At 53.9% G+C, this 27,723-nt stretch overlaps 1 protein-coding gene across 7 annotated transcripts in view; it reads right to left on the reverse strand.

The window, feature by feature from the left end:
* SH3PXD2A (SH3 and PX domains 2A) overlaps nucleotides 1-27,723 on the reverse strand; it is a 235,228-nt gene that overhangs the window by 65,713 nt on the left and 141,792 nt on the right. For 6 of the 7 annotated variants that reach the window (XM_027062986.2, XM_027062987.2, XM_027062985.2 and 3 more), the window contains one exon: nucleotides 13,409-13,437. In XM_027062986.2, coding sequence (XP_026918787.1) covers nucleotides 13,409-13,437 — 29 coding nt within the window. Of the gene's footprint in view, nucleotides 1-13,408; nucleotides 13,482-27,723 lie in introns of those variants that run through there. The other variant, XM_053207339.1, reaches the window with a different exon arrangement.

The raw sequence follows: 27,723 nt of genomic DNA on the forward strand, positions 1-27,723 counted from the left end.
TTAATGAGGATCCGCCAGGCGCACAGTAGGGCGCCCTTGGCTATGACAAACCGACTCTCCACCATCTGTCTCCAAGCTTGGGGGGGCACAGAGGCGCGAATATTTACCCAGGCGTTCCTGTCTGCATCAGGAGTCATGTGGGTTTGGGAGGGAGGCAGTGTAGCTGCCTGGCACTGGCTGCCCTTCAAGTGTCTCCTCACTCCCTGAGGCTGCAGAGAGCCAAGTGCAGGGCAGGCGGAGGCCAGACACAACACGGTGCACCCCAGGTGGAGGTCTGTGGGGGGCGATGCAGCAGGACAGAGTCCTGAAGGCCTCACATCTATAATGAGAACCCCCTCTGGGGTAGGACTCACAAGGCTGCAGCTGACATGTGGCTGGACACTGCCATCGACTGCAGCGGGACATGGGTGGGGATGAGGGGCTGGGGGCCAAGGCAGAGTTGACGCCTGAACTGAGACTGAGGATAACCCACTTTCCAAGGGGTGCCAGCCTCCCTCATCTTGCCCTGAGAAGGATCTCTGTAATGTTCACTGACCGTGTCAGCTGGCTCCAGAATATCTGCCCAGTGCTACGGTCCTAGCAAGTATCTGGCACACAGTAGGTGCTTAATCACAATTTGTTATGAGTCTCTCCAATCACATCTGAAGTTCCTTCAGGCTCTTATCCCGGTCAGCATCCTTGCAGCACCCTGAACACTGTAGGTGGTGCCAGTAAGTCTTGAGTGGCTGATGGAAGGGTGCACACTCACTGCATTCAGTCCCAAGGGCTTTGTGGGGAAACGGAGGCCCAGCTTACCTCACTGACCTGGGGTCCTCTTGGCATCCAGGGCCCTGCATATCTCTAGTCCAGGTTTTGCCTTCTGAGCCACAAATAGGCCTTCTCAAGACCCTGAGCCTAGCTCGTGCTAGGCAGAGAGGCTCACGGAAAGGCGTCCCCTCACTCCACCTCCCCCAGGCCCGGCAGAACATCCCTAAAAGGCTCTGGTCCAGCATCTGCTGTAAAGCCCTTCAAAGAGATTATTTTAAAAATGTATCCATAACCAATATGGTCTATGGCAAGATGGATGTTGCAGGAAACAGGCGTCTGAGCCAGAATTGGCTTATCTATAATGTCTGCTGGGAGCAGGCTCAGCAGGGCTTGGAGCAGCCCCCCACGGTATGTGCCAGGAACCCCTGGGCCTCTCCTCACCCCCATCTGTCTCGTGCTCTGCATGGGTCTGGACCAATCCCCCGAGCTCTCAGATGCCACGTCAACAGAGCAGTGTGTGCATACGCGCGTGCGTGGATGTGTGTGCCTGTGTGCCTGCGCACACATCACTGCTTGGGAAATCCCCACATCTGGCTCACACGTGACCAGGCTATTCCCAGAAGGCACAACTGGGAGGGCCGGGAGGACAGCGGTCAGGAGTGTGTGAGCTCTCCGGGGAGCACAGAGTTAACCCTTTGGCATCAGAGCTCAGGATCTGTGCTGAACGCTGACCTTCTACCCCCAGGGAAAGTCAGGAAGGAGATTGGTGCTCAGAGGGCCCTGTCCTGGCTCATTATGGAAGTGTGGGAAAACGGGACCATCCTCTGGGTCCCCCTGGTCTTCACTTGTGGTATGAAAGGGCTGCTCTTTCTCTGTCCTGTCAGTCATGGGCAATCACCAAACCGCCGGGGGGACTCGCTGGCTGGATATTCCTTCCCCAGTGGAGATGTCAGTCGGATATTTGGTGACGGGCACCCGGCTAGGGCAGGCATGGCCCTGGAACTGTATGGAATCCAGATTCATGCTCCTTTCACAGGCAAGGACATGTGTCCCCCAGGGGGCAGCTGGAAGCTACAGTCCTCCTGATAAGGAAAGGGTCAGAGGTGGCTCTTAGGGCAAATTCTCCCCAGCCCAGGGAAAAGGACGAATTTTATAACTGGAACTTTTTAAGCTTCAACAACTTTAGCAAGTGAGCGGCCATTTGCAACAGCATCTCTGAAGTAGCACCACCCAGTAGGCACTGCGGGCACGTGGATGACAGAAGACGTGGCTCTGCTGATGCCGAGGCTGGCCAGATGTCCTCTGTGCGGCCTCTCTCCCTCTTTTCCAGGCTGACTCATTTACAAACCTCAGAAAACCCGGTGTGGAAAGCCTTGCTCGGCACCCCCAGGCAGGGCTGTGTGCCTCCCAAGGGGAGGCTCCCTCTCACTCTGCCCCACCTCCATCACAATGCTTGGATGTTGTATCAGAACTGCTGTTTACTCTCCTACCTCCTGCACCCAACTGACAGTCCTGAGGACAAGGACCTCATCCTATCCATCTTGCTATCCCCTGACTTCTACTGCAGGGCCTGGGAGAGAGGTGCTCAGGTGTTCGTGGGAGAAATCTACAAGGCAGCCGTGGCAGAGCCAGTGAGGTCTGCTATGGGTATGGCAGGAACCATCTCATCCTAGCTGGGAAGTCTAGGACCAGCATCCACTCAGAAACCCACTTCCTATCAATTTAGCCTTTAAGGGCTCTCCCCCTACCCAGGGGAGAGCTGCCACTGGTGACTAAGCTGTGCACTCAGAGCAGAGAGCAACCGAGGTCAGGGAAGCAGCTGAGGAAAGAGCCCTCCTTCATCACAACCCTGTGATCAAATGCAAGTGCAAACGGATGAGGGGCTCTTGGCATTAAAAGGCTCCCGGGAGGGATGGTGCACGGCAGGGGAGCTGACAGACCAGAAGAACTTGTCCCATTCTGAAAGATCTGCCACAAGGGGTGTGAAAATCTGCATGTTTGCAAGCTTTCCCCAGGGGGCCACCACCAATGCACAAAAGACAGTCTTAGTTTGGTCTCTTGTCATTGGTCTGTTATCACAGCTTTGTAAGGACCTCATCCTCCTGCCGGAAACAGCTAGGCACCCAATCCTGACCCGGATCCAACACTCCAGACCCCAGACACCAATGGGGTCTCCTACAATGCTGCACCCATTAGCGAGAAGCAGTGTCAGGGGGAAGGATCACCAGGAGGTGACCACTCTTCCTTCTGAGCACAAGAAAGTTGAGGGGAGGGGAGGGGAGGGGAGGGGAGGGGAGGGGAGGGGAGGGGAAGGAAGGGGAGGGAAGAGAAGAGACTTTGACACCACCTAGTTTCCTCCCTCAGTGCACAACTCCAGTTCTAACATTAACAAATACAACTTCATACCTTCATATGATGTTCATACATCAACATACCAGGGCATGTTGTGGCAATGACTAGATCCAGGGGCAAAGCAGACAGAGTCAGGGAAAAACACTTTTTTCCCCCCTGCAAACGTCTAATTTTTACTGAAACTTTGGAAAATTTTCCTTTGTCTTCACATTTCAGAACTGACCAATTATAAAAATGCCACGAGCCAACAAAGTTACACACGCCACATTTCTGTTTCTAAACAAAGTAACTTTAGATCAGAAAAAGGTGCTAAAACAATAAGTAATGCACATTTCCCCCAAATCTTTGTTTTTCCACTGGCTTCATCATTACTGGAAATGCTGCCTCTTTTGTCACATGTCTATAAACCAAAAGCCGAAGCGAGGAGCACATTATTTTCTGGCTGACAGCTATGGTGGGAAGCATTTCTCTGCTGGACCACAACGTGGGTGTTTCCTACCCCCAAGAAGACAACCTTGTGGAAATAAAAGGCAGACGGAGTCTCGTCACTGCCTCCTGATGAGGCCAGGAGGGAATTCAGGGCTTGGGCAGGCCCCTTAGCCATTCTCCCAGCCCTGACTGCTGGGCCATGGTTCTCTGTCCTCGGACGGGTCCCCCTTTCCCTTGGTGGCCCACCCTCTGCCCCAACTTGGTAGACAACTGAGTGCATCTTCCAGGCGCAGCCCCATCCAGTCACAGTGCACCATGAGGACACCAATGCTTGTGCAGACTCAATGCCTGTCTACCCCCAATACCGCCATCAACCCACAAGGATGACCCATCTCAAATTCAACTCTGGCTAGATCTCAGAATCCCCGGAGAGCCCATCAAACCTGCACATTCCCAGGCACCACCCCTGGAGATGCTGACTCAGCAGATCTGGACAGGGCCTGGGGACTGGTACTTCAATGAGCAGGCCAAGGACTCTGAAGCACACCTCCGGCCTTTGTACATGCTGTTCATTTGCAGACCGTCTTCCTGCTTTCCTGGTAGAGGAAGCTGGGAGACAAGAGCGAGGGGCAGAGAGAACAGCAGGGCAGAGGGAATCAAAGCTAGCAGGGGGGTGAGGCAGGTGACGCCAGGAGCCCTCCACGTGTGCCCGCCTAACTACGCTTCATGTCCAGGCCAGTGGGGCAGCAGGGCCACGCTGACTCTGGCTGGGGGAGTGGTGGCACAGACACACGTGAGCAGTGTGTTCACTTTCTCCATCCCATCACTGCCACATGGGCTGGCTGTGGGGCTGCCAGATCAATCAGCCTCCTTTCATTTACAATTAGTTGGCTTTGAACTCCAGGGTTGACATCAGGCGGAGGACCCGGAGCCATGAAAATAAGAATTGTTTAAAAACACCAGCCCGGGTGAGATGTGCCAGAAGGCGATGCCTTCAGGAGACACGTTCACTTTTGGAACAGTCCGCTGGAGGGTGCCAGGAATATCTTGGCCGTGTTCTCCGAGCAGCCTGGGCCTTTCTCACTGAGGATGGGTGGCTTGGGCAGACCAGAAAGCCTTGGAAATTGCTTTCAAAAGTCTTGCTGATGTAGTCTCCAAGGCTTCCTTTCCAGACTCCTCTCCTGTTCTCTCCTTCCCCAGCCCTCTTTCCACTCCTGTCAGGCTAGACACCTCTCCTTCCCTCAAATTCTTCACCCTGATTCCAGCCTCTTAAGGCCTTGCTCATGCCCAGCCCTCCCACCAGAGGCACCTGCCCACCCCTCTGCTCCTCTCTGGCCTCTCCTATCTTGTCTAGCCCTGCCCCCTTCTAGTTGACTCCCACAGCTTGTGGATCACAACCTATGCTGTCTTGCATTCACTGATGAGTCCCTGACAATATCCTCCTTCCTCAGCTGAACCGTGAGCTCCCATGGGGCCTGGGGCCAGGGACCAGCAATCGCTTAAGAGAAATGAAAGCCTCAAGGAAAGCTGCTGCTGTCTGCTGTGACTCTGTCCCTCTTCCTGAGCGGCTGGTGAGCAGATCAGGCCCCAGCCTTGCTCTTTGCCCTACGGGGATCTTCCTCTGGGGGGAGGACAGCCCCAGAGGCCTCACACACCCACTTTCTCTGCTTTATAATGTCCCTGCTCACACCTCTGCCTAGTTCCAGGGCTTGGTGGCAGTGTGACCAGCAGACCAGTTCTGTCCACTCCCACCTTGGACAGACAGCAGCCCCTCTTAGATGCTTCCTCTACAGGAGGTGGGTAGATAAACTTTTCATAGTAGCCAATACTTACGCTTTAAGCAAATCTACTTCATTAAAAACCAATTCATACAAAAACAAATGAAGAGTATATTAGTCACACCCTGTAAAAAAAAAACCCTTTCCCCTTGTGGCCAGTAAGTTCCCTCTAGATACATCAGGCGTATTCTCTTGGGGCAGCTCCCATCCCAGTCTGCTAGAGGCCTTCAGAGCCCAAGTCCTGGTCACCCGTGGCTCCCTTGGGTCTTTGTTCACGATGGAACAGACTTCAGTGGAAGAGGTTTGGATCAGGAGGGCCCGATTCAAATCCTGTGTCTACCTCGCTGGGTGACCGTGGGCGAGGTCCTTAACCTCCCTCTGCTGGTCTATAAAATGAGGACAAGACCACCTGCCCAGGCTGTTACAAGATTTACCAACAATTATGAGATGGTGCACACCCCACCTTCTCCCATATGACGGGGAGGGGTTCCTTCTGGAGGAGGGAAAACAGCAAGGCCAGTGGTCCCTCCTGTTTGACAGCTGGATACCAGTGGTGCTGCTTCCTATTCACAATAAAAATGGCTTGGGCGCCTGGGTGGCTCAGTCTATTAAGCCGACTTTGGCTCAGGTCATGGTCTCACAGTTTGTGAGTTTGAGACCAGCATTGGGCTCTGCGCTGACAGCTGGAGCCTGGAGTCTGCTTTGGATTCTGTGTCTCCTTCTTTCTCTGCCCTCCCCCGCTCATGCTCTGTCTGTCTGTCTCTCTCTCCTTCAAAAATAAACATTAAAAATTTTTTTCTTTAAATGGCTTAACCCTCAGTGAGTGTTGACTGTGTGAGGCACGGTCTGTGGAGTTAACATTTCATATGTAGTAGTTGTATTCAAGCCACAGACAATTGGATGAAGTGCTATCATCATTCCCATTTCACAGACTAGGAAACTGAGGCACAGGGAAGTTAAGGACTTGCTTAAGACCACACAGCTGACAGAGCTGGGACATGAAACTACACATTCTGGTTCCAGAATCCATGTTCTTAACTGTACAGAATACTCAGCAATGGTGGGGTCTAGGTTCTGTCTCCTCTGAGGCCAGGCCTAGGGCTTAGAAAAGGAAAATACATGTTTCAAGTGGGTCTTTTAACTCGTGGATCAAAGGTAAGACCAACTTCTCACCTCCTTTCAGGATCTATCAAAACTCAAAACAGTAACAGTGGCAACCGCTCTCTTTGGGAGTTTGCTTCGGGCCAGGACCTCTGCTACGATGATCCTTACATTTAATGAGAAAGACACTATTTTATCCCCCATATTCACTATAGGGCATGAGGATCTGAGGTTAAGCAACTTGCTAGCCACAGAGCAAACACATGGCATGGCTGGGGTTCAAACCCTATACGTCTGACCCCCAAACCTAAACTCTTACCTTCAAGCAACATGCTTCTATGCAATGACCCCAGAATAACACTGACATCATTAACTTTGCCCAATAATGCAGATTTTATATCAGTAAAATGGAAGTCGGACTGAACTTGCCACATTTCCAAGGAAAAGTATAAAGTAAACAGGATTTCAGGAGGAATATCAACACGTGCCCAAAAGAACAAACTTGAAACACTCTTGAGTAACCTCATTTGCGTTTAAAGTAGCTGCAGGCCCTCTGCCTAGCAAGCATTCCCGATGCCTGGCCAAGAGGAAACCACAGGATCCGCGGCCGCCTGCCCCCCCTGGTGGTGAAACTCAGATCACCGCAGCCGGGCTGTGGAGAAATGCAGCTTCCAGAAATGGGAGGGGAGCATTGGATCTTTTTCAGGTCTGAGAGGACCCTCTCTCTGCTCTGGGGAGCCTGCTCCAGCCCCCTCTCAGCTCCTGCAGGAGGCCAAGCACGACCACGAGCCACAGGCCCTCCCTACCCACCAGGCACAAAGCCCTTCACTGCACCACCTCCTTGACCTCTGCACAAAGCCCTTCACTGCACCACCTCCTCTGCACTCTGGGACAGGAGACTGCTCTGACAACCCCTTCACTTTACAGGTGTGACAGCCAGTTTTATGTGTCAACCTGGCTAGGCTACAGTTCCCAGTTATCCCACCACACAGGACTCTAGGTGTTTCTGGGGAAGGTGTTTTGCAGATGTGACAAAGTTCATCTGGGTGGCTCAGTCGGTTGAGCGTCCGACTTTGGCTCTCAGGTCATGATCTCAGGGTTCATGAATTCGAGCCCCACATTGGGCTCTGTGCTGACAGCTCAGAGCCTGGAGCCCGCTTCAGATTCTGTGTCTTCCCCTCTCTCTGCCCCTCCCCGCTCACACTTGGTCTCTCTCTCTCTCTCTCTCAAAAATAAATATTAAAAAACAAAAACAAAACCACGGCAAGTGTTGTCGTGCTAGCCAATCCCTATACCTCCTTCAAAACGCATAGCAACATCACCTCCTCTGAAATGCTCCCTGACCACTCCAGCCTCGGGCATACACCCCACTTCCCTTCTGTGTATTTATTTATAAGTCTTGCCTCCGCCGGACTGAGGCTCCTGAAGTCCAAGAATTATCTGAAACCATCCTGTACTGTAGTTCAGGCCCGCGTGCTCTGTCAACATCCCTGGATTGAATGCGTACAAGGGAGGACCTCGTAGCCACGGGAAGAACTCTAAACACAGTTTCTTTTGAGGGACATTGTCCTAAAACTTGGGGTGGGGGGGTAGTGCTCAGTCAATCAGGCCTTGCAGGCAGAGCTGAGGCTTCACTGAGGAGGAAATTTCACCTGTGCACGGTGGCGCCAGGCTGGCCTTGGGTCTCAGACTTGCAAAGCGAGCCCCAACTACTGTGTGACCAATTCCTTGCAAGAAATCTCCTGCTACATAGCTCCCCCTGGGTTTGTTTCTCTAGTTGAACCCCGACCAACACAACAGAAAGGTGAGGCCGCCGAGCTCAGGTGGAGGGACCTGCCCAAGGCCACAGGATTGGCAAGTGGGACTGACTGGTGCTCCCCAGCACCCACAGGAACCCCTCGTGCCCCACACCCAATCACCAAAATCCAGCCACGGTGAGGGCATCTCCCCCTGCATTGCTGCTGGAATTCTCATGACCTCTCACCCATCTCCTCTCCTTGTCCACCTCCACTCGCCAGGCAGAAGAATCCTTCTGAGATCTAAGTCAGATCATGCCCCACCCCTCCACCCCCTCCTCAGAATCCCTTAATGGCTCTTCATCTCACTTACAGCAGAAGTCAAAACCCTTGAAAAGGACTGCAAAGGCCTATCTGCACTGGGCTGCTTCCCCCAGCCCCAGCCACCTCTCTGCTCTCATGTCCTACCACCTCGTCCTCCACTATCTTCCACCCTAGCCACAGACCTCCCTACCATGCCTGGAGCAGGCCAGCGTACTGCTACCCCAGGGCCTTTGTACTGGCTGTACCCTTTGCCTGGACGACTCTTCCTCAGGAAACCATGTCACTTCCTTGTTTCCCTCTAAGAGGACGTTTTTTTTTTTTCCCTCCTTAATACTTATTTATTTATATTTATTATTTTTTAAAATTTACATCCAAGTTAGTTAACATATAGCGTAACACTGATTTCAGTAATAGAATTTAGTGATTCATCACTTACAAATAATACCCAGTGCTCGTCCCAAATGTCCTCCTTAATGCCCCTTGCCCATTTAGCCCATCCCCCCACCCAACACCCCACCAGCAACCCTTAGTTTGTTTTCTGTATTTAAGAGTCTCTTATGGTTTGTCTCCCTCCCTGTTTTTTATCTTTTTTGCTTCCCTTCCTTTATGTTCATCTGTTTTGTATCTTAAATTCCACATATGAGTAAAGTCATATATTTGTCTTTTTCTGCCTTATTTCACTTTGCCAACTCCTCAAGGGCAGAAAGACACATCCCTGTAACCTCAACACCTTACACAGCACTTGGCATAGAGCTGGTGCTCAATGAGATCTCCAAACAAGCCATGCTTGGTCCTGCTGTTCCTCCTTTGCACAAGTGCTGTCTCTTGATTACCAAAGTTTCCTGTTCTCTGCCCCCAACCAGAAAAAACACTCCTCTTCCCAGATAATGTCCCCTGATGAGGCTGCAATGAGCTCTCTTTCCTGACCGACAATGTTCGTCCATGCACGTATGAACTCCTTGGCCCGTTCAACAAGCATCAGGGGACCTGCTACTAATGCAAGCCCTGCAGCGATGGCTTCCCTCTCAAGGGGGTGAGACACAAATAATAAACAAGAAAACCCACAAAGAATTAGAATGTGGTCAGTGATGCGCCAGGTGATTTGAGGGGGCAGCTAAACACCGGAAAACGGGCTTCTCTGAGGTGAGAATTAAGCAGAAATCTTGAGAAGGGGCAGCTATGTGAAAGATCAGGGAACAGCATTCCAGGCAGAGGGAACAGCAAGCGTGTAGGTTATGTGGAGAGAACGAGCTTGTTGTATTTAAGGAATGGAAAGTGACTGGTATGGCTGAGCAGAGACTGTTGGGGGTGGGTGAGCAAAGGAGGGTACCAGCCTAGGGTGGGACAGCAGGCAAGGAGCTAAGCACACAGGGCTTTGTCAGCTGGGATAAAGAGTTTACTCTGGGTGGGATGGAAAGTCCTTGGGGCAATTTAAGCAGAAAAGCACATGATTTGATACTTGCTTTGAAGAGCTCACTCTAGCTGTGGTGTAGAGGACGCAGAGGGCAAGGGTGCAAGCAGACAGGCTGAAGAGGAAACTGGGGTCTTCCTGAAGAGAAGTGAGCTTCGAACAGGGTGTGATGGTGGAGGATGGGTTGGCAGGGGAGACAAAGGCAGGGGTGCAAGAACCACTTCTTGATGCTGGGCTCGAGCATCAGTGTGGATGGTGGGATGGGGAAGATGTGGGCAGGAGCAGGTTCAGTGGAGGGAAGAAAAGCAGAGAGAAGTCTGGACTACACTGCCAGTTTGGAGGTCATCGGTCCTGCCTCCTCCAAGAGGCTATAAGCTGCCTGAAAACTTTCGTCCTGTTGCCTCCGCCTTCCTCAGGCCTGGCTTCAAGTCTTGGCTCTGCACTCAAGAAGAGATCCCTCCAAGGAGGAGCTAGGGCTTTGGTGACTAAAACGTGAACTGTGATGGCCAGGGAACAGCATCCACGTTCTCTATGCAAGTGCTGCTGGCTGGAGTGACTCTGGGAAGCTTCGTGAGCTTCAATGCAGAGCAGGGCGGAGCCCCGAACAGGGACTCAGATCCTTACTTTGCCACAGACTGTGGGCGGCCACCCTCTCAGAGCCTGTTTCTCACCAGTAAAACGTGAATCCCACCACCCACATGCAATGAGCCTCTGGGCAGCAAATGAGAAAACATATGCAAGGTTGCCAGCCCATAGGAGATGCTCATGGAATAATCATAGCTAGCATGCTGGGAGAGCTTTCTAGGTTGCAGGCCATGTTCTAAGCATGCTTCCATATATTAGTGTGTACAACCTTCATTATAACCATATGAGGTGTATATTAGTGTTCTCCAGAGAAACAGAACAGGATGTGTATATATAGAGAGAAAAATAGATTTATTTTAAGGAATTGGCACAAGTGATCATGAAGGCTTGGTGAGCCCAAAATCTGATGGGGTGGGCTGGTAGGCTGGAGACTCAGGAAAGAATCACAGTTCAAGTCCAAAGGCAGTCTAGTAGCAGAGTTCCTTCTTTATGGGAGAAGTCAGCTTTTGTTCTATTAAGGTCTTTCTTCAACTAATTGGATGAGGCCAACCCCTATTATGGATGGTGACCTGCTTTACTCAAACCCCAGTGATTTCATCTCATCCAAAACAAACACCTTGACAGAAACGTCCAGAATAATGCTTCGCCAAATATCTAAACACCGTGGCCTGCCGTTGACACGTAAAATTAACTGCTATAAGGTGGGTATGAATATTGTACCCAATGTACAGAAGAGCAAACAGGCACAGAGAGGGTAAGGAATCTGCCCAAAGTCTCAGAGGAGAAAAGTCAGACTTGACATTCCTCCTGCCTGGCTCCAGAACTTTTAACCATGACACTAAGTGGCCATTATCATAAGCAAGCCAACGTAAATTAAATTTCTCTCATCCTTTTCCTGGCTTGAGAATGGATGGCAGAGAAACCGGGGGAGGCTCTCCCTGGGTGAGGCAGCTTGGGTGGGGCCCTGTCTTATTTAGGAAGCAGCACAGAACCTGAGCCTTGGCGATGGAGGTTGGGGGCACCTGAGAGGTTATCTAGTCCAGCCCTTGACTTTATAGCAGGAAACTGAGGCCCAGAGAAGGGACTTGCCCAAAGTCCCAGCGCTTCAAAAATGATGATGATGATGATAAACTTACACTTGCATAGCAGTTATTATGTGCTAGAAACTATTCCACGTGAACTTGTTTAATCTTTTACGTGTGAGGTAGATTCTATTGTCATCTTCGTTCAAAGAAAATGAGGAAACTGAGGCACTTGCCTAAGGTCACAAGGGCTGCCGAAATCGGAGCCCAGGCTCAACCAGTACACTACAGCTCTAAGGCCCAGGGCAAGTTTCTCGGGTAGCGGGCTGTGACAGAACACAATCCCAGGTGTGCCCCTCCTTCCCAGTTCTCCCTCCGGGGCTCTGACTGCAAGTGACAGCGGAGGCCATATACAATTCCTCCGGTTCATAATGCGGCCTCACCCTCCTATTCATGCAGGAAATACCCTCCTGCACTAGGGGGTGGGCATACCCGAGGCACCCCCTGCCCAGCTGACAGGTACATGCACACACACATCTCGTCCCACACCAGACACCTCCCAAACAGGTACACACACATGAACGCAGACTCTAACCAGATACACCCCAAACAGTGGCACACACACCTAAGCACCCTACCAGCCAACACACCCTAATAGCACACAACTATGAAGACCCACACACGTACACACAACCCCACATACACATGTGCCCCCCCAATACGTAAACCAGGACACAACCTTTCTGGTTCCAATACACATAGAAGCAAACACTTGCATACACAAAACATGCTAAACCATACTCAGAGGCACACACACAACACAATTACACCTACCCCTATTCACATTCTATCCATCACACATGGGCACACACACCTCTACTGTGTGTAAGACATCTACTGGCCAACGCATTTCAATACAGGTATCTCTCCATGGGAGCCAATAACGTCAGCCACGTGTTTATACATACTCCCACATCCCAGAGGGCCAGAACCCCCAGATGGCTGCCCATCCCCATAACTCACCACCCCCATACGGGTAACACATATGCCAACACAGATAGCTCAAGTCTGCCGCCCCCACCCCCTCACCGCCCAGCTGCCAAACACAGCCCTAACTCCTAGGGACCACCCTCCCCCAATTAACTTCGCGCCACCCCCACCTAGGCAGGTGCAGAATCCGCCTCCTCCATCCAGGGAGAATCCTTCTCTGACCCCAGTGGTCAGCGTCCAGCACAGTGTCTGAGGACCTGCCCCGATTTTCTTATTCCCACCCCCTTCACAAACTCTCTGTGGGCCCTGGCACCCGTCAGCCCAATGCCAGGGCCGGTCCGCTCCCTCCCATCCCGGCCTCTGCTGCGACCACCCAGAGCCCCCACCCCTGCAGCAAGGAGAACAAGCTCAGAGCCGGGGGAAGAAGGGAGGGTTTGCGTTGCAGGCGTTAAAAACTCGTAGTCACTCAAGTACGACCCCCTTTGCAGTCCAGGACCCCACCTTCCCACGGGGAAAACCCTGCGTCTCCGTTAACCCTCTCATCACCACCGCACCACGGGAAGCACCCAGGGAGAAGTCAAAGCAGTGCCCAGCAATAGGCACTGCAGCCCGGGGGGAGAGCGGGTAGGATCCGGCTGCCTGGATTGCGGGGGCCCTTCACGAGACACCCCCACATCCCCCATGCACCTATCCCCACTCCCACAAGGAGAACCCGGGAGAACCTGAGGCATTCGGAGGGAGGAGAATGTGCGAGTACCGGAGAGCTTAGGGGCCACGGGCTGGGGAGGAGGACAGGTGAAGGGAGCCCATGCCCCGCAGGACCAGGGCGGGCGGCAAGGACAAGCCCCCAGAAAGTCAGCTGCAGGATCGGAGACGCGCGAGCGCAAAGCAGGAGGGGAGGTTGGAGGGAAAAACGCCCGGAGGCTCCCTTACCTGATTTCCTCTTGGAACTGCCATAGTCCCTGAAAAAGAAGCAACAACAGATAGACATGGTTAGGGCCGGGCAGAGACGCGGGACTGCGCCGCTGCGGCTGCAGGGCACCCACGGGCCGGCTGCTGTCGGTCCCCGGCGCCACTGCTCATGTGATCCTGGCGGCCCGCCGCGCGCTCCGCAGCCGCACGCACTGCGCGCCGCGCCTGCCCGCAGGTCCCGCGCCAGTCCGGCCCCGGGCGCGAGCCGCCTGCCCTGCCCCGCCCCGCCCCGCCCCACCCCGCCTCCGGCACCATTGACCCCGCCCCGCCCCGCCCCCGGTCGGCTCGACAGGAGGGGCTGGGTGGGCACCTTCCCGCTTCTCAGAGGGTGGGGGAGGGCGGGCCAGGTTCTCACTTCGTAAATAGGGAAACTGAGGCCCTGGACGGTGGTCACTGGAAGCCAGGCCCTGCGGGCGCTGGGAGCCTGCTCCTCTCTCCTGGAGAGGGGACCGCTTCCCCTCCCAATTCTTTGCACAGCTTGCTCATCCCCACTCAGACTTCAAGTCACGAGTGAAATGTCACATCCTCAGCGTGTCTTCCTCAACATCCTCCCCATCTCATCTCCTATTGGCCTCTGCGTAACCACAGATTTGTATGGCCCTTTGATTAAAGTCTGCCCCTGCCCTAGACCCAAGGCTCCCTGAGGTCACACTGTGCCTTGCTTCCTCCCATTACATCCCCTGGGCCTGGTGTAGGTGTGGATATATATTGGCTGTAGGCTGAATATTGAACAGATAGGTCTTTCTCCTTAAGGGCTCAGGCTGGGAAACTGGAGATTCAGCAGGGGTGAGGGCACAGCACAATGCAGGGGTAACTGCCAGGTCAGAAATAATAGGTATGGAAGTTGAGCTTCTGAGTACTGGGTTCAAATCTTGTCAATGGCAATAACTCAACACCTCCCAACCTTTGATAATCTGCTCTGGACTAACCTCAGGCTGGGGCCTGCCCCACCCTCCAGCAAGGAATTAACCCAGACTCAGGATGGCGCTGTCTCCCAAATCCTGCCCCTGCTCCTGCCTTTGGCCCCTCCCACAACCACTTCCATTCACCAATCCTCAGGGGAGCTTCTCAGGCCTCTGAGATGCTGGAGGTTCTGTTCAGTGTTCAGGCAAGGCTGGCTGTGGATCTATGTGGAGACTAGAGGAAATGCCTTTATTTTCCCTGGGGGAATCAAAGAAAATGCCAATTGCTGGACTTTGGTCTAAGTGAACTGGCCAGCTAGGTCTGCCAGCTGGAAGGAGGTGATTTCGTAGAGAAAGGGACGGCAGGTTCACAACAAAGACAGTCAGCCTCAAGGAGACTCCCTGAGATTCTGATTCTGGAGGTCTAGGAGGGGAGCTTGAACTTCTGGGGAGTTTGTTAAGCACCAAAGTGATTTGCCCACACAGCCAAAGACAAGTAAGGGGTTCTGCCTCTCCTAGGCTCCTAAGTTTTCTAAAGTTTGGGCTCAGACCTCAGTGAATCAGAATGCTGGCTGGGGCTGAGGCCCAGGAACCTGCATTTCTGATACCTTCCCCCTACCCGCCCATCTTGCTTGAGAATTTCCTTAGCATTCCATGCTTTTAATCCTCACATCCACACTAAGAGAAGGTCCTATCACACCCATTTTACAGATGAAGAAACAGACACTGACACTTTTGACACTGCCAAAGACTGCCCAACTTAGGGAAGAGCAATGGTATATACACCTATCTGCAAGAATGAAAACTACAGGGTGGGTGGGGCGGAGGAGGATGTGTGCATCTGTTGCCTCTAAAAGGAGTTAGGAAGGTGGGGGAGTTCCCATTTGCTCTCCAATCCCTACCTGGCAGTCCGGGCATGCTCATTTCCCTAGGGCAGAAGGGAAGACCAGGAGAGACCGTGTCCCAGAGTGCCTGCCTGGGCCCCTTGAAGCTCAACTGTGGGGAGAATTCTCAGGGAGGGTCAGGAGAGCATTATATGGTGGCTATGTTCTGCTTAGTAGACTTGCCACTCCCAAGGAGGAATTCATTTCTCAGGCTTTTTTACAGAGTGCGGGAGGCCTGAAGAAGGGCAGCAACCAGATGGCACTCAGAAGCTGTCCCTCCCTGCCCCACTATTTTCCTGCTGGTCCTGCAGGAGAAGACCTCTGGCCCTGGGACCACAATGGCTCACTGACCATCCACTGGCTGCCAGCAGTCCGGACAGGGGGTGACTTCCTCACAGTGATAGCCACCTACTTCCTCTCGTCTGTGCAGCTGCCCACTGCCCAGGATTCTCTTAGAGCCTGTCAACAGCACCAAGAGGGGAGACAGGCAGGTCATGATCAGGGACAGGGGAACATACTGAGGCTTGGGAGTGGGAGGGAGACATAACTCACAGGTGCTAAGTGCCTCTTCTGCACCATATGCCCAGGTCAGCAATACTTAGCTTGGTCATTCAACAGGATCATCGGGGAGCTGGTTATAAATTCAGACGTGGAGTCCCATCCCAATCAACCACACAATCTGCACCTCTGACAAGCGTTGGCCAAGAGCTCTACTCCTTCACCACAACCTGACAGGCAGGAGTGGCATCAGGGGCACTGTAGTTCCTGTACCCTTGTCTCAGAACCCCGGCCACCACTAAGAAACACTTCTGCTTAGTAAGGACAATGGGCTTGCAGGGCCAAAGAAGATTCCAGACAGATCCCCGGCCTGCCTGTCCTTTAACCAAAGTATAAGCCCTTCCCACGTGGACCCCCCATAGGAGGTGTGGCTTCCCGGTTTGCAGGTGAGGAGAGTAAAGCTTAGAGAAGCTAGACAACTTGTTCAAGGTCACAGGGTGGGTAGCTGAGGCTGGGATTGGGCACTGAGAACACAGGCCTTGCTCTGGGGCTCAAATCCTTAAACGCTGCCATCCCTGGAGCAGTGCATGCAAGGAAGGAAGGGGAGCACCAGGTCCTGGGGGCCTGAGAAGCACATGGGTCAACGGAGTGGAGCTCCCCCTGGCAGTGGCCGGGCTGTGACTGAATGGTGGGAATGGCAGGTACTGGAATCCTTCACACAGCATCTGGCTTCCAGCCTGAGCAGGCACGGCCCTAATATGGAACTTCTTGCAGGTGTCTGGTTGGGCAGGTATCCAATGGCTGGGACTCCCCCATCCCTCACATACCAGGGCCTGGTGGGGGAAGGCAGGGCACGCCCACCTCCAGCTGCCCTGGGCAGGGCCTCAGGGCCTTCTGCTGGGGTCCAGCCCCCTAACAACTCAAGATCCCCTCCTACGCTGGCCCTCCTAGCTCCAATTCTTGCCCTGAGCTGGTACTGACAGCCCCCACCCTGCCGGTGATTCCACTCTGGCAGGTCACAGTCTAGCCTCCTTCCTGCTTGCTGCTGAATCACTATATCCCAGGGAGCCACAGGAAGCAGAAGGGGAGGGGAAGGCCAGTCTCCCTCAAGCATCGCCAGAAGCTAATGTAATTGCAAAGGCCTCCCTGGCTGTGTCCTGACAAGGTTCCACCGAGCCACTCAGCCTCCACTGCAGCTGGTCTGGAGGATGATTAAAGACCACAGGTACGGCGACCAGCCATCCCAGGCAAACCGGGGCATGGGAATTTCAGGGGTCAAACTGGGAAAATCTCAAACTGGGACAGTGGGCCACCCTCTGGTCCATGGGTCTGGCCCTGGCTCAGGGAGAGGGGTGGAGTTCTTCCAAGCCAGCACCACGCCCTTCTTTCCTTTCAACCGGACTCCTTGAGGCCTCCCACTTCCCCTCCACCACAATCCCAGGGTATAAACAGTTCAGCTCCTGGCCCTGCCTCTGGGATGCCCAGTGAGGACGGGTTCTGGAAGCAGACAGAGCCCAGTTCAGCCCTCCACTACTTGCTAGCTGGGTGGTCATCTTGAGCCTCTGTTTCTCTATCTGTAGAATGAGGGTAATAATAGTTCCAAATCCTTAAGATTTAGGGAAGATGAAAAGTACAGTGTGCATAAAAGGACGAGCATAGTGCCCGGCACAGAAAATGCCACATAAATTGTCTTTGCTATTAGTCTTTCATACCTGCAACCGACCCAGGCTGCTACCCAAATGGCCAAGGTCTGCTTAAACGTACATCTGCAAGAGCCCTTCAGAAACAAAAGGAAGGGGCTTCTTGTTAAGGACCTCACCATGATGATGGCAGCACGGTACCAGGTAGGGGCGACTCCAGCCTCGTTTTCAGAGGCTGGGGCCTTTACAGACACAAAACAAGCACTATGCTCTCTGCCGACCACAGTCCACCCACGAAAAGCCCATTTCTACACACTGAACATTTGAACAGAGCTCATCTGGCAACAACAATCATATTTTCAGGGAGACATTGACCCCTAGGGATTGGCATGCCTAGACTCACTGATGCCTTTAACCTCCCAGAGTGGCCTAGTCTCTAAGCCCCAAACCATAAGATGTAAAGGTCCTGCATTTTCACGCCAATGGCACCCAGGTAGGTCACTTTTTTTTTTCCTTTGTTTCCACTTTCAGTTCTCTTGGTGAGATGCTGCACTCCTTCTGCAGACCTGCTAGTGAGAGCGCTGGGCTGGAGACAGTCAAGACCAAGAGGCTGGACGCAGGAAAGGCGGTTAACAACGCCTGCCTGCTGGACACCTATGTTTGCACAAGCTTCTCCACCCTCTACCCTCCCTTGAAAATTCCCGGCAGGCATTTGACCTTTAGTGCTCTCAAATAGGCCGAGGTGGTGGTAATCCATTTTACGAAGGAAAAGACTGAGGTCCTGAGGGCTTAAGTGGTTTGCCCAGTGCCCTGAAGCTCAAGTGACATTCTGATGCAGTGCCCCCCCCCCACCCCCCACTGATGCCCACCAGGGAACCGGCTGCAAGAAGAGGATGCACAAGTGGCGGGGGCAGGCTCTCGCAGGGGAATCCTGCCAGTCAGGGATCCCGGAGTGAGAGGCAAAGCCAGGAAGCACCGCTGAGGCAAGGGAGAGAATAGGAGAAAATGCCAGTGTGGTCGGGCCAGCTCTGTGGAAGGATGCTGAGTCCCTGCCAGGCAGAACTCTGCGTGCTGCAGGGGCCGTACCCTCCGCCGCCTGCCACCCCCTCTCCCTCCCACTCTCCATTAGAGAGTGCCCTGGCAGAGAAGGACACGCACGCCCGAACCTCCAGCCTGATGTTCTCACCCTCCCGTCTGCTGGCTGACATTGGCTGCTCGGCCCAGGATGCCCATCTGCAGGGCCTGCTGCCGCAGGGAAGTGCTTGAGAGGCCTGCTGGCTTGCCAGAGGGCTGGCCGTGGGTGACCTTGAGAGCCCAGTGGTCTCAGGGGACACGGGTTGGACCTAGAACACGGAGGCTGGAGTGAGGGTATGCAGCTGTGACCAGGGGAGTGACATGGAGCCCTCGAGATATGTAACAACGATCTTTTGACTGCCGTTATCCACCAGTAAGCACATTTTCAGCCCCTGCCACAGGCAGGAGAAACCTGACATTGTGAGACCTTCCAAGAAGCACAGGTGTGGTTCTACTTCAAATGCAGGGAAAAGGGAGATCTGGGCAGAACATCTAAGACAGGCTTCCAGGAGCAGTGAACTTTGAGCTGAGCCTTGAAGGCCTGGGGAGTATTTGGATCCATGGAGAGGGTAAAGAGTAGAAAGCTCTAGAACCAGGAACAAGCATCTCCAAACAGGAAGAGTTAAACTGGGTGGGTGAGCAGATAGAGGGGCAGGGAAAGGCTGGGCTGGGGGGCAGGGGGTGGGTGGGTGTAGGGGTGGGAAGCTGATGTCCCTCTGTGAAATCCAGAAGATTTCAGAGCCAGGGAGGGATGTGATCAGAGTGTGACTGGAGGAAGATTTTTGTTAAGAGATGAGGCAGACGGTGAGGGGGCAGGATGGGAGAGAGCTAGTGACCAGTCTGGCACTGACATCAACAGACCCCAGGTTCTGGGCCCGGCTCTGCCCCCGTGGACCCGGGAAAGCCACTTCAAAGTAATGCTTTTCAAATGACACGTTGCGACCTATTATATTAGTGAGTTCTGAAACCAACTTGGTATGTCCCAATAAGCATTTTAAAAAGACAGACAAGACGATGGAGTCAGTTACAGTGAGGTAATTATTGGAACTTCTGTCTCAGATGTCTACCTACTTACTCGTCTACCTGTACTTGTGATGGGAAGTTTGTTACCATGGCAGAAAAAGTTCTAAAGACACTAACAAATGCTCAGGACCTGTTTCCCCATTGCTAACCAAAGGTACTCCAGGCGCCCTCACAGCCTGTTAATTGTCTGTGAAACCAGTGCAGTGGGACAGAGCATATGTCGGTTCAGGAGCCGATCGAGGAGAGTCTGAGTGAAGGGACCTCAGGTCAGCTGAGGTCTGGAGAATGCTGGGGGATTTTCCCACCCCACTTAACCCCTAGCTGGGTTTCTGTTCTGGCTTTTGAGAGCCTTTGCACGGAATGGTCCCGAGGGGCAGCGACCGCTGGGGAAGACAGACAGAAGGGGCATGAATGCTGTTCTTTGCCCCCATTTGTGCCCTGATCTAAACTGTGGCACTGAGGGCCCTTGTGTCCAACAAGAATCCGTCCTTTCTCCACATGATCAGTGTTTTCCAGGGTCCTGAGAATGGGCCCCATTGTGGCCATGTGGACAGTCGAGAGAGGCCGGAATTCCTGCCCTGGGTGAAAAAGCTGAATTCCTGGGGAGGGAAGGGGTCTCGGGCACCCCCCAGGCTGAGTCCCAGAGAGGCCCGTGCCAGGGCTATCCCACACCCCAGAAACCTCCCAGGCCTTGTGCTAATCTCCCGAACACCCCAGAGCCTCTCTGCCCCTGCTCCGTCCACAGAAGAAAAACAAAGCACTCGCTGTCTGTCTGTCTCCTCTGAATGGACTCACCATTCTGGGCAAAGGCCCTAGCGTCCTGCCAGCCTGGGGATGGCTCCACTGTATCCAGGCCTCAGAGTACAGGGTTAAAAGTATGGGTGGGGTGGAGCCCGGTTCAGCCATTTGCTGCTTTGTGACACTGGCAAGTTCCGTAACCTTCCTACACCTTCCCTTGTCAAAGGGGGGATACAAGTATCCTACCTTTGTTGTGGGGATGACCCGAGATAATGTGCAGAGCTCTTACAGCAGTACCTGGCAAGTGGAGAGGACCCCTGGCCAAGAGTCTGGTTTCACAGCAGGGGCTAGATTGAGTGTGGATGGTGGCCAGGATAAAGGAATTGCTGACTGGCTCATTCATGGGTATGGATTCATAAGAATCTGGCTCCATTGCCCCAGGAGGGGGGCCGGCTCAGGACCATGAGAACAACAGGCCTGGGTTCCCATTTGTGTGCATCCCAAGAAGTCCCACCCACGTGTTGACGGACAAGCAGTCTGTGGAGGAGGGGGCAGGGTGGGGATGCAGGCACAAAGCTGGTTTCCTAGAGGGGAAGCCAGGTTGTTCCGCCCTCTGGCCACAAGGTGTGTGAGCCCCCCACAGGCTACCAGAGCTCCTGTGCTCTCTGCTGCCTAGCTGCGGGTCTCCCTGGACTTCTGGGGACTTCATGCCAGACCTGGGGAACCGCGGAAGGGGCAGTGAAAAACGCAGTGCTGGGGTTCAATTGCAAAGTTCCTAGACAGGAGGGCAGAGAGGGTGTTCCATGTGTGCAGGCCCTCCCGGTCTCTCGGAGAGCAGTGCTCTGTCGGTCCACCCACCCGTCCGTGTCTGAACTGAAGGGTGGCTGAAAGCCAGTCTTGTGTCTGAGCAGAAGGGTGGTGAGAAACACAGTCTGCCCTCACAGAGTATACCGTCTGGTTGGAGTGACAAGACCAACACCCAGGAAAGGAGAACATACAGTCACTTTGTGATGAAATGTCCCAAAGCCTAGTCCAAAGGATTTGTTGTACAGGAATTCCCGAGAAAGGGGAGGTCAGAGTGGTCCAGGGCAGTTGGGAATGGCTGTCTAGAAGAGGGGGCTCTGGAGCTATCCTGGAAAGATGAATATTTAAAAAGAACAGAGGCAGGAAGGAAGTTTGGGGTGGAAGGGACGATGTGAGCAAAGGGGCAGGGGTAGGAATGGATATGGGATTGTGCATGGGTGCATGTGTCTGTGTGCTGGGAGTGGAGGGTGAGAAGACCCCTGGGAGGCTATCTGCTTTTTGCGGTGGGGGGGGGGGCAGGGAGGGCGGTGGGCAGGACATCCAGCTGGGGCTGGACTCAAATGAAGGCAAATAGCTTAGATTTTAGAAGAAACTTGTTGGGAGAAACCCAGGGATGACACTTGTAATGGAAGATTTTCCCCACGAGGTGGCAGCACTAGCTCTGCGGCTGAGAATCCAGTTTCCATGCGGTTCTGCTCTTCCCGGTTCAGGCGCTGGGATGGCTACTTGTTTCAGGGCAGACAGAGGACCGCTTTGCTCCCCAAGCTACAGTAGCCCCTTCTGCAGGAGTGCACCTGATCTGTGGGTGTGCCACACACTGGGGCCCCACTGCTGAGCAGAACTCTGGTTTGCTCCTTGGCGGTAACGATGCACGCTCTCCAGCCCTAGCCTAATTTTGAGCTGGGTTAAGGACTCTGCTTCTTACAGATGCCCAGGAGCCTGTCCAAGGCCCAGCTGTGCCTATTCCTGCCTCAGCCTCCATGGGAAAGAATGCTCCAAGCAAGGCCCCAAGCTTCTCCTAGGCACGCAGCTCACCTGCACCACTGGGGAGGGCCTGGGCTCTTGGGACCCATTTGGTGGCCTCTTACAGCGAGAGAACCCTGCATCTCCCAGACTTTCTCAAACTCCATCCACATCACAAATGCACAAGCACTGAGCACCCAGACAGGCCAGGCCCCCCCTTGACATCTACTTGATGTTGTCTCCAAGGCAGGTGCTTTGGACCCATTTTACAGATGAGGCTCAGACAAGTTAAGTAACCTTCCTGGAGCCACACAGCTAGCAGTGGGGAAGCAAGGCTGAGAACTCAGGATTATTTGTGCTTCTAGCCTCTTCATGCACAGCCCTCCCCACCCGCCCAACCCCCGCCCTCTCTGGTGTTTCACAACCTTCCAGCCCAGAAAGCCTATTCTGATTTTGACTCCAAATGGCACCGAATGTCCCAATTTTGTCCCGAACACTTAGAGGTGCCCCACCTTGAGCTGCCCAATAGAGTTCTGTGATCAATGATGGAAATGGCCTCTATCTACACTGTGCAATCTGGTGGCCACAGCCATTAGGTCTGTCGAACACTTGGGATGTGGCTAGTATGACCCAAAAACTCAACTTTTCATCTTATTTAATTAAAAATTTAATTTAAATGGCCACAGTGTATAACCTGATACATTGGACAGTGTGGCCTGGCTCAATGCACTGAATGTGGCTCTGGTGGGAAGGTTTGTTTTGGCTCATGTTGGGGGATGCATATGTGTGCAGCTGCCTGGATTCAAATCCTAGCTCTGCCAGATTCTCTTGAGTGTCTCTGTCTTTACTTCCACTCTGTAAAATGAAGAGGCCAACAGGACCCACCTAATTGGACGGCTGGACGATAAAACAAGTTAACGCCTATGAAGAACTCCGTGCACAGTAGGCTCGGTAAAGGTGAGAGAATGCCTGAGCCTTCAGCCCATCCTGCTGTCCCCACACCCTAGTCACAGAGCCCTGCACAGGCCCAGTGGTTGGGGGTGGGGGAGGGGAGGGGCTGCTGGAGAAGGAGCTTGGTAAGGACATGGGGAGACTGGCCTGGCTGGCCCTAGTGGGGTGGGCCAAGGCTGGAGGTGCCTGTTTAGAGACAAGAAACCCAGGTTCAGAGGGGTGAAGCCACTTTGCCAAGACCCCGTGGCTGCTGGGTGGCAGAGCTGAGTGGTCTGAGACCCCTCACCATGTGCATGACTGTTACACTTCCTTTTCCCTGGGAATCCCAGGCTGCCAGGCTGCCCAGGCCCCTTGGCCTCACTGCTGCACCAAGTGGTGGTGCTCCACGAAGGGGCGGGCGGCCGCCACACACTGAGCAGCAGGCACTGGGGACGCAGGACAGAAGGGCTCTGTGCCCAGGAGACCTGGGATGCTCCAGGCCAGCCTGGGCCCAGGGCAGGCTGGGGGCTTCCCGAGGGCACTTCCTAAACTATTGCCTCCCTGGGCAGCATGTGAGAGAGAGGGTCTACCCAGGAGTCTCGAAAGACATCAAACCGGGCCGCCCAGTGGCCGCGGGGGGGTGGGGGGGGGGTGGGGAGTGGTCACAAGACTTGGGTTTCAGGCTCAGTATCTGAACCAGCAGCATGAGCTGGGGGATGGCAGCTCTCTCTGTGCCATGGTTTCCTTGACTGAAAAAGTCAAGGTATTGGACTGGACTGTTCTTTTTTTTTTTTTTTTTTTAATGTTTATTTTTGAAAGACAGAGTGTGAGCAGAGGAGGGACAGAGAGAGACATACACACACACACACACACACACACACACACACACACACACACACAGAATCCGAAGCAGACTCCTGGCTCTGAGCTGTCAGCACAGAGCCTGACATGGGACTTGAATCCACACACTGTGAGATCATGACCTGAGCCAAAGTTGGACGCTTAACTGCCTCAGCCACCCAGGCACCCCTGAACTGCAAAGAGGCCTCCAGCTCCAGGCCGCAGACAGGCCGCGGGAGGGGCAAGCCCGGAGGCCTGGATGCCAGCTTCCTTTCAGCATTGAACCTCCTCTCTCCTTGAGTCAGCCCAGCTCCAACCAGTGAATTCACTGCTCTCCAGAACACCCATTACAGATCCCAGTGGGCCAGCCCTGGGCCACCACCTTTATCCTTTGCTGGATAATAGCCTGAGCCTCTGCTGCCGGAAGTCCTCTGTGGTCCTGGAGCAGGCGTAAGTCCTTGGTTACCCCAAAGCATGGCGGTAAATGGGGTGAATGAGGGAGGGGGCTGGTCAGGCCTTGGTAGGAGTCACCACTGAAGAGCCCTCCCACCCTGAGTGAGTCCTTCTTTCCCAAAGATGAGTGTGTGTGTAGCGGGCTTGGGGGGGAGGGGATGGGATACTGCTATTATTGCCATTATTATTATTATTATTATACTATAATTGATGAGAATAGTACTTTTCCAAGCATTACCCTATACCAGGTACGAAAATAAGCCCTTGATGCATAACAGCTCATTTTATCCTCAGAACATTCCTATGCGTAGGTTCTCTTATTTTCTCCATGTTACAGAAGAGAACTAGAGGACCAGAGAGGGCATGTAACCTGCCCAAAGTCACACAGCCAGTGAGCCCAAGCTGTCTTAGGTAGTGCTCAAATCATTTGCCACCTTGTGGCTGATAAGGACACCTGTAAAATCCAGATGAGCTAAATTAGGAGTAGGCGGGAAAGAGAAAGGTAAGGTGAAGGCAAAGCCTCAGGGCCAGAAACACCAAAACGACACCATCGACTTGTGGACACTTCCTTGGGAAGGTCACAACTTCAGCTCTGGTGTGAGCACAGCCTTGAGGAAGAGGAAACTTGGCTGCGACACGTGGTGCTGTGTCCCCGATCACCCGCTCAGAGAGGCACAGTGGCTCCTGACTGTAGCGGCCTGTGCAGAGAGCCCCGGGCTGCTTCCTGGAGGCTGTGCCGCTAAGTGAGCGGGCCCATGGCCAGGTGTGCGGCCCGAGGACAGCCCGGCCTCACGCACGGGCAGGTTTTACAGTCTCCAGAGGGGCTGTTTCTCTCAGCAGAGTGGCCATGAATTCTGGGAGCAGTGACGAGGCCTCGTGGCTGTCCTGGGCTCTGCCTCCCTCTGACTTTCTCTCCTTCCCGTCCCCACCTCCCAGCCTAATGCCACTTCTGACACCCCCAGAACCTGGTGTGGCACCCTCTTTTCCTCTGCAGCTCTCTCATTACTATGATGTCTTTCCTGTTTCCTCCCCTCCACTCTGAGCCCGGGACGGGGCCCGCATCTCCCCAGGCCTCACACAGGGCGAGGCACAGCAGGTGTTTGCCGAACAAATGCACGAACGTCCTGACCGCTGACAACCAGGCTCAGGGCTGCTTCCGAGGGGCTGGCGAGAGCTGCAGCATTATCCTGAGCTGTCTTCCTGGGGCCCTCAATCCCCGGAGGAAGCCCGGAGGAAGTGCTGCTTCCTTTAGAGGGTCTTCCTTCGTGATTACGGGTGGGTCAGCGTGTGTGCATGTTAGTTTGTATAAAATGCCAATGTCTTGAACAGTCTCCATGTGGGGAGTTCACCCTGATGACTCAGTGCGTTTCTCCTCCGTTTGTGAGGATGGCCTCGGAGTCTTGTGCTCCATCCCATGGCTGTGACATCACCCAGGGTTGCCATGGAAACTACTGGGCCCTCACAGTGAGAATGCATGCTCTTCCTGACATCCTGCATTATGCTGCAGGACGCGTTATTGCCTCAGATGTGTCTCTCCCTTGCCCAGCTGGACCGCAGTGCCTTACTGCCTCCTTTGCCTGTCTCTCTGCGGGCCCGAGTCTGAGAACAAGGGCAGATGTATTGCTCAGGGAGTGCTAGCTATTTAAGGCGCTAGCTCAGTAGCGAGCTGAGATCTGAACCCAGTGCTGGCTGACTCCTAAGCCAGTGCCTGGAACTGTCAGGATCTTGATCTTTGCATCCTTTCTGTCTATCGGCCTTCCCACCCTTCTGCTCCAAAGCCTCCGAGCTTGTACTCACAGGCCTCCATCAGCCCAGGCCTTCTCCCTCCCCATCTGTCTGAGGCACCCCCAGGTGGAGGTCAGGCTCCCCATCCTTCCCTGCACAACTCCCCCCACCCCCCCGCAAGGGTCTCGCTCCCTCTCCAAGCTCCCCCTGCATTCTCGGCCGGAGCATCTCCATTGGGCTTGCTTGACCACCTCGCACTCACTGACAGTCAGGGTGCACCTGACAGCCTGCCCTCCTGGACCAGAGGGCGCTGGCCCCCCCCCCCCCCCCATGCAGGCCTTCCTGAGAGCTCGGGCCAGCACAACCTCAGTCCAGTCTCCACATTCTCATTGCAGAAACTCAGGGCCTCAGCCCCGGACCCCCCCAGGGCTGCTCGTCTGTCAGTCAACAGGCTTATGCTGAGCACCCATTACATGCCAGGCCCTGCGGTCTCAGCATTGAATAAAACAGACTCATCCCCTGCCTCAGGGGAGGGCAGTAGACAATTAGATAAAACGAACTGGTAAACTGGGTTAAAAGCTCTGAAGAAGGAGCACCTGGGTGATCAGTAGGTTAAGCATCCGACTCTTGGTTTCAGTTCATGTCATGATCTCGTGGTTTGTGAGTTTGAGCCCCATGTCGGGCTCTGCACTTAACAGTGTAGGGCCTGCGTGGGATTCTTTCTCCCTTTCTCTCTGCCCCTCCCCCATCTCGAAATAAATAAACTTGAAAAAAAAAAGCTGTGAAGGAAAAGGAAAGGTTGCTGAGATGGAGAGAAAGGGAGGTCTGAGGAGGTGAGGATTCTAGGGGACTCTGAGGAGCAGATGGGATGAGGGGGGCGGGGGCTAGGGCCTTAAGGATGGGGATGGGGAGGGAACCAGGCCTGCCCAGGCCCAGGCCACCGGGAACCTTCTTGGAAGTCATCCTAAGCACAGTGGAAAGCCACGTCAGCGCTAGCTTACACAGGCTCTCTGGAAAGCCCCCTCTGGCTGCTCTTTGGAGGTGGACTGGAGGGGGTGAGGGGGAAGCAGGAGAGCTGGAAGGAAGAAACCACAGCGGGTGCATAAAAGCCCAGCACCCCTGCCATTGGGTGGGACCACCAGTTCTTGGTCAGCTCCCAGAGCTCCTGTGGGATGAAGCCCCAGTGGCCCATGAGCATCTGGTTGATCATGAACTACTTTTGGCTGCTTTCCCTCCCCTGCCTTACTTCACTCCTTCACTGGTGTCTCCTGGTGTCACCTCCCAAATAAACTGCGTGGGCTCAAATCATCCCCAGATCTGCTTCTGTAGGATCCTAAACTGAGACACCTGCCTTTCCCCGTCTCTAGTATAAAGTTTTCCCCTACTTGCCTCCCAAGATCCTCACAGCCTGCTGGAACTAGCACATGACCAACACATAGTGGGGTCTTTACCCAGAGATATGACTGGTGTCCTCTGTCCTCTGGCTCTCAAGGTGGCTGCCTGTGGCACTGCAGGTCTCTGTGAGGCTCTGACCAGTAAGACAGGCTCACAGGTGCCCTCTCCTGCATGGGATGGGGGCCAGAGCACTCCCTGCTATTAACCTTGACTTCTCTGGCTTGGCAGGCATACCTTTCTGTAGTCAGGAGCCTGCTCCTGCATAATTTTATCAGGTCCAACCACGGCCCAGCCCCTCCTCCCTGTCCATCAGGCTGGCTTTGATCTGAGTCTCCATAAAGGTTCAGCTCAGGCCTCCAGGTGCCCTTCTATGCACCAGCATTCAGAATGCTCTGGAAATCAGCTGG

This window comes from Acinonyx jubatus, chromosome D2, assembly GCF_027475565.1.
Source record: "Acinonyx jubatus isolate Ajub_Pintada_27869175 chromosome D2, VMU_Ajub_asm_v1.0, whole genome shotgun sequence".
NCBI lineage: Eukaryota > Metazoa > Chordata > Mammalia > Carnivora > Felidae > Acinonyx > Acinonyx jubatus.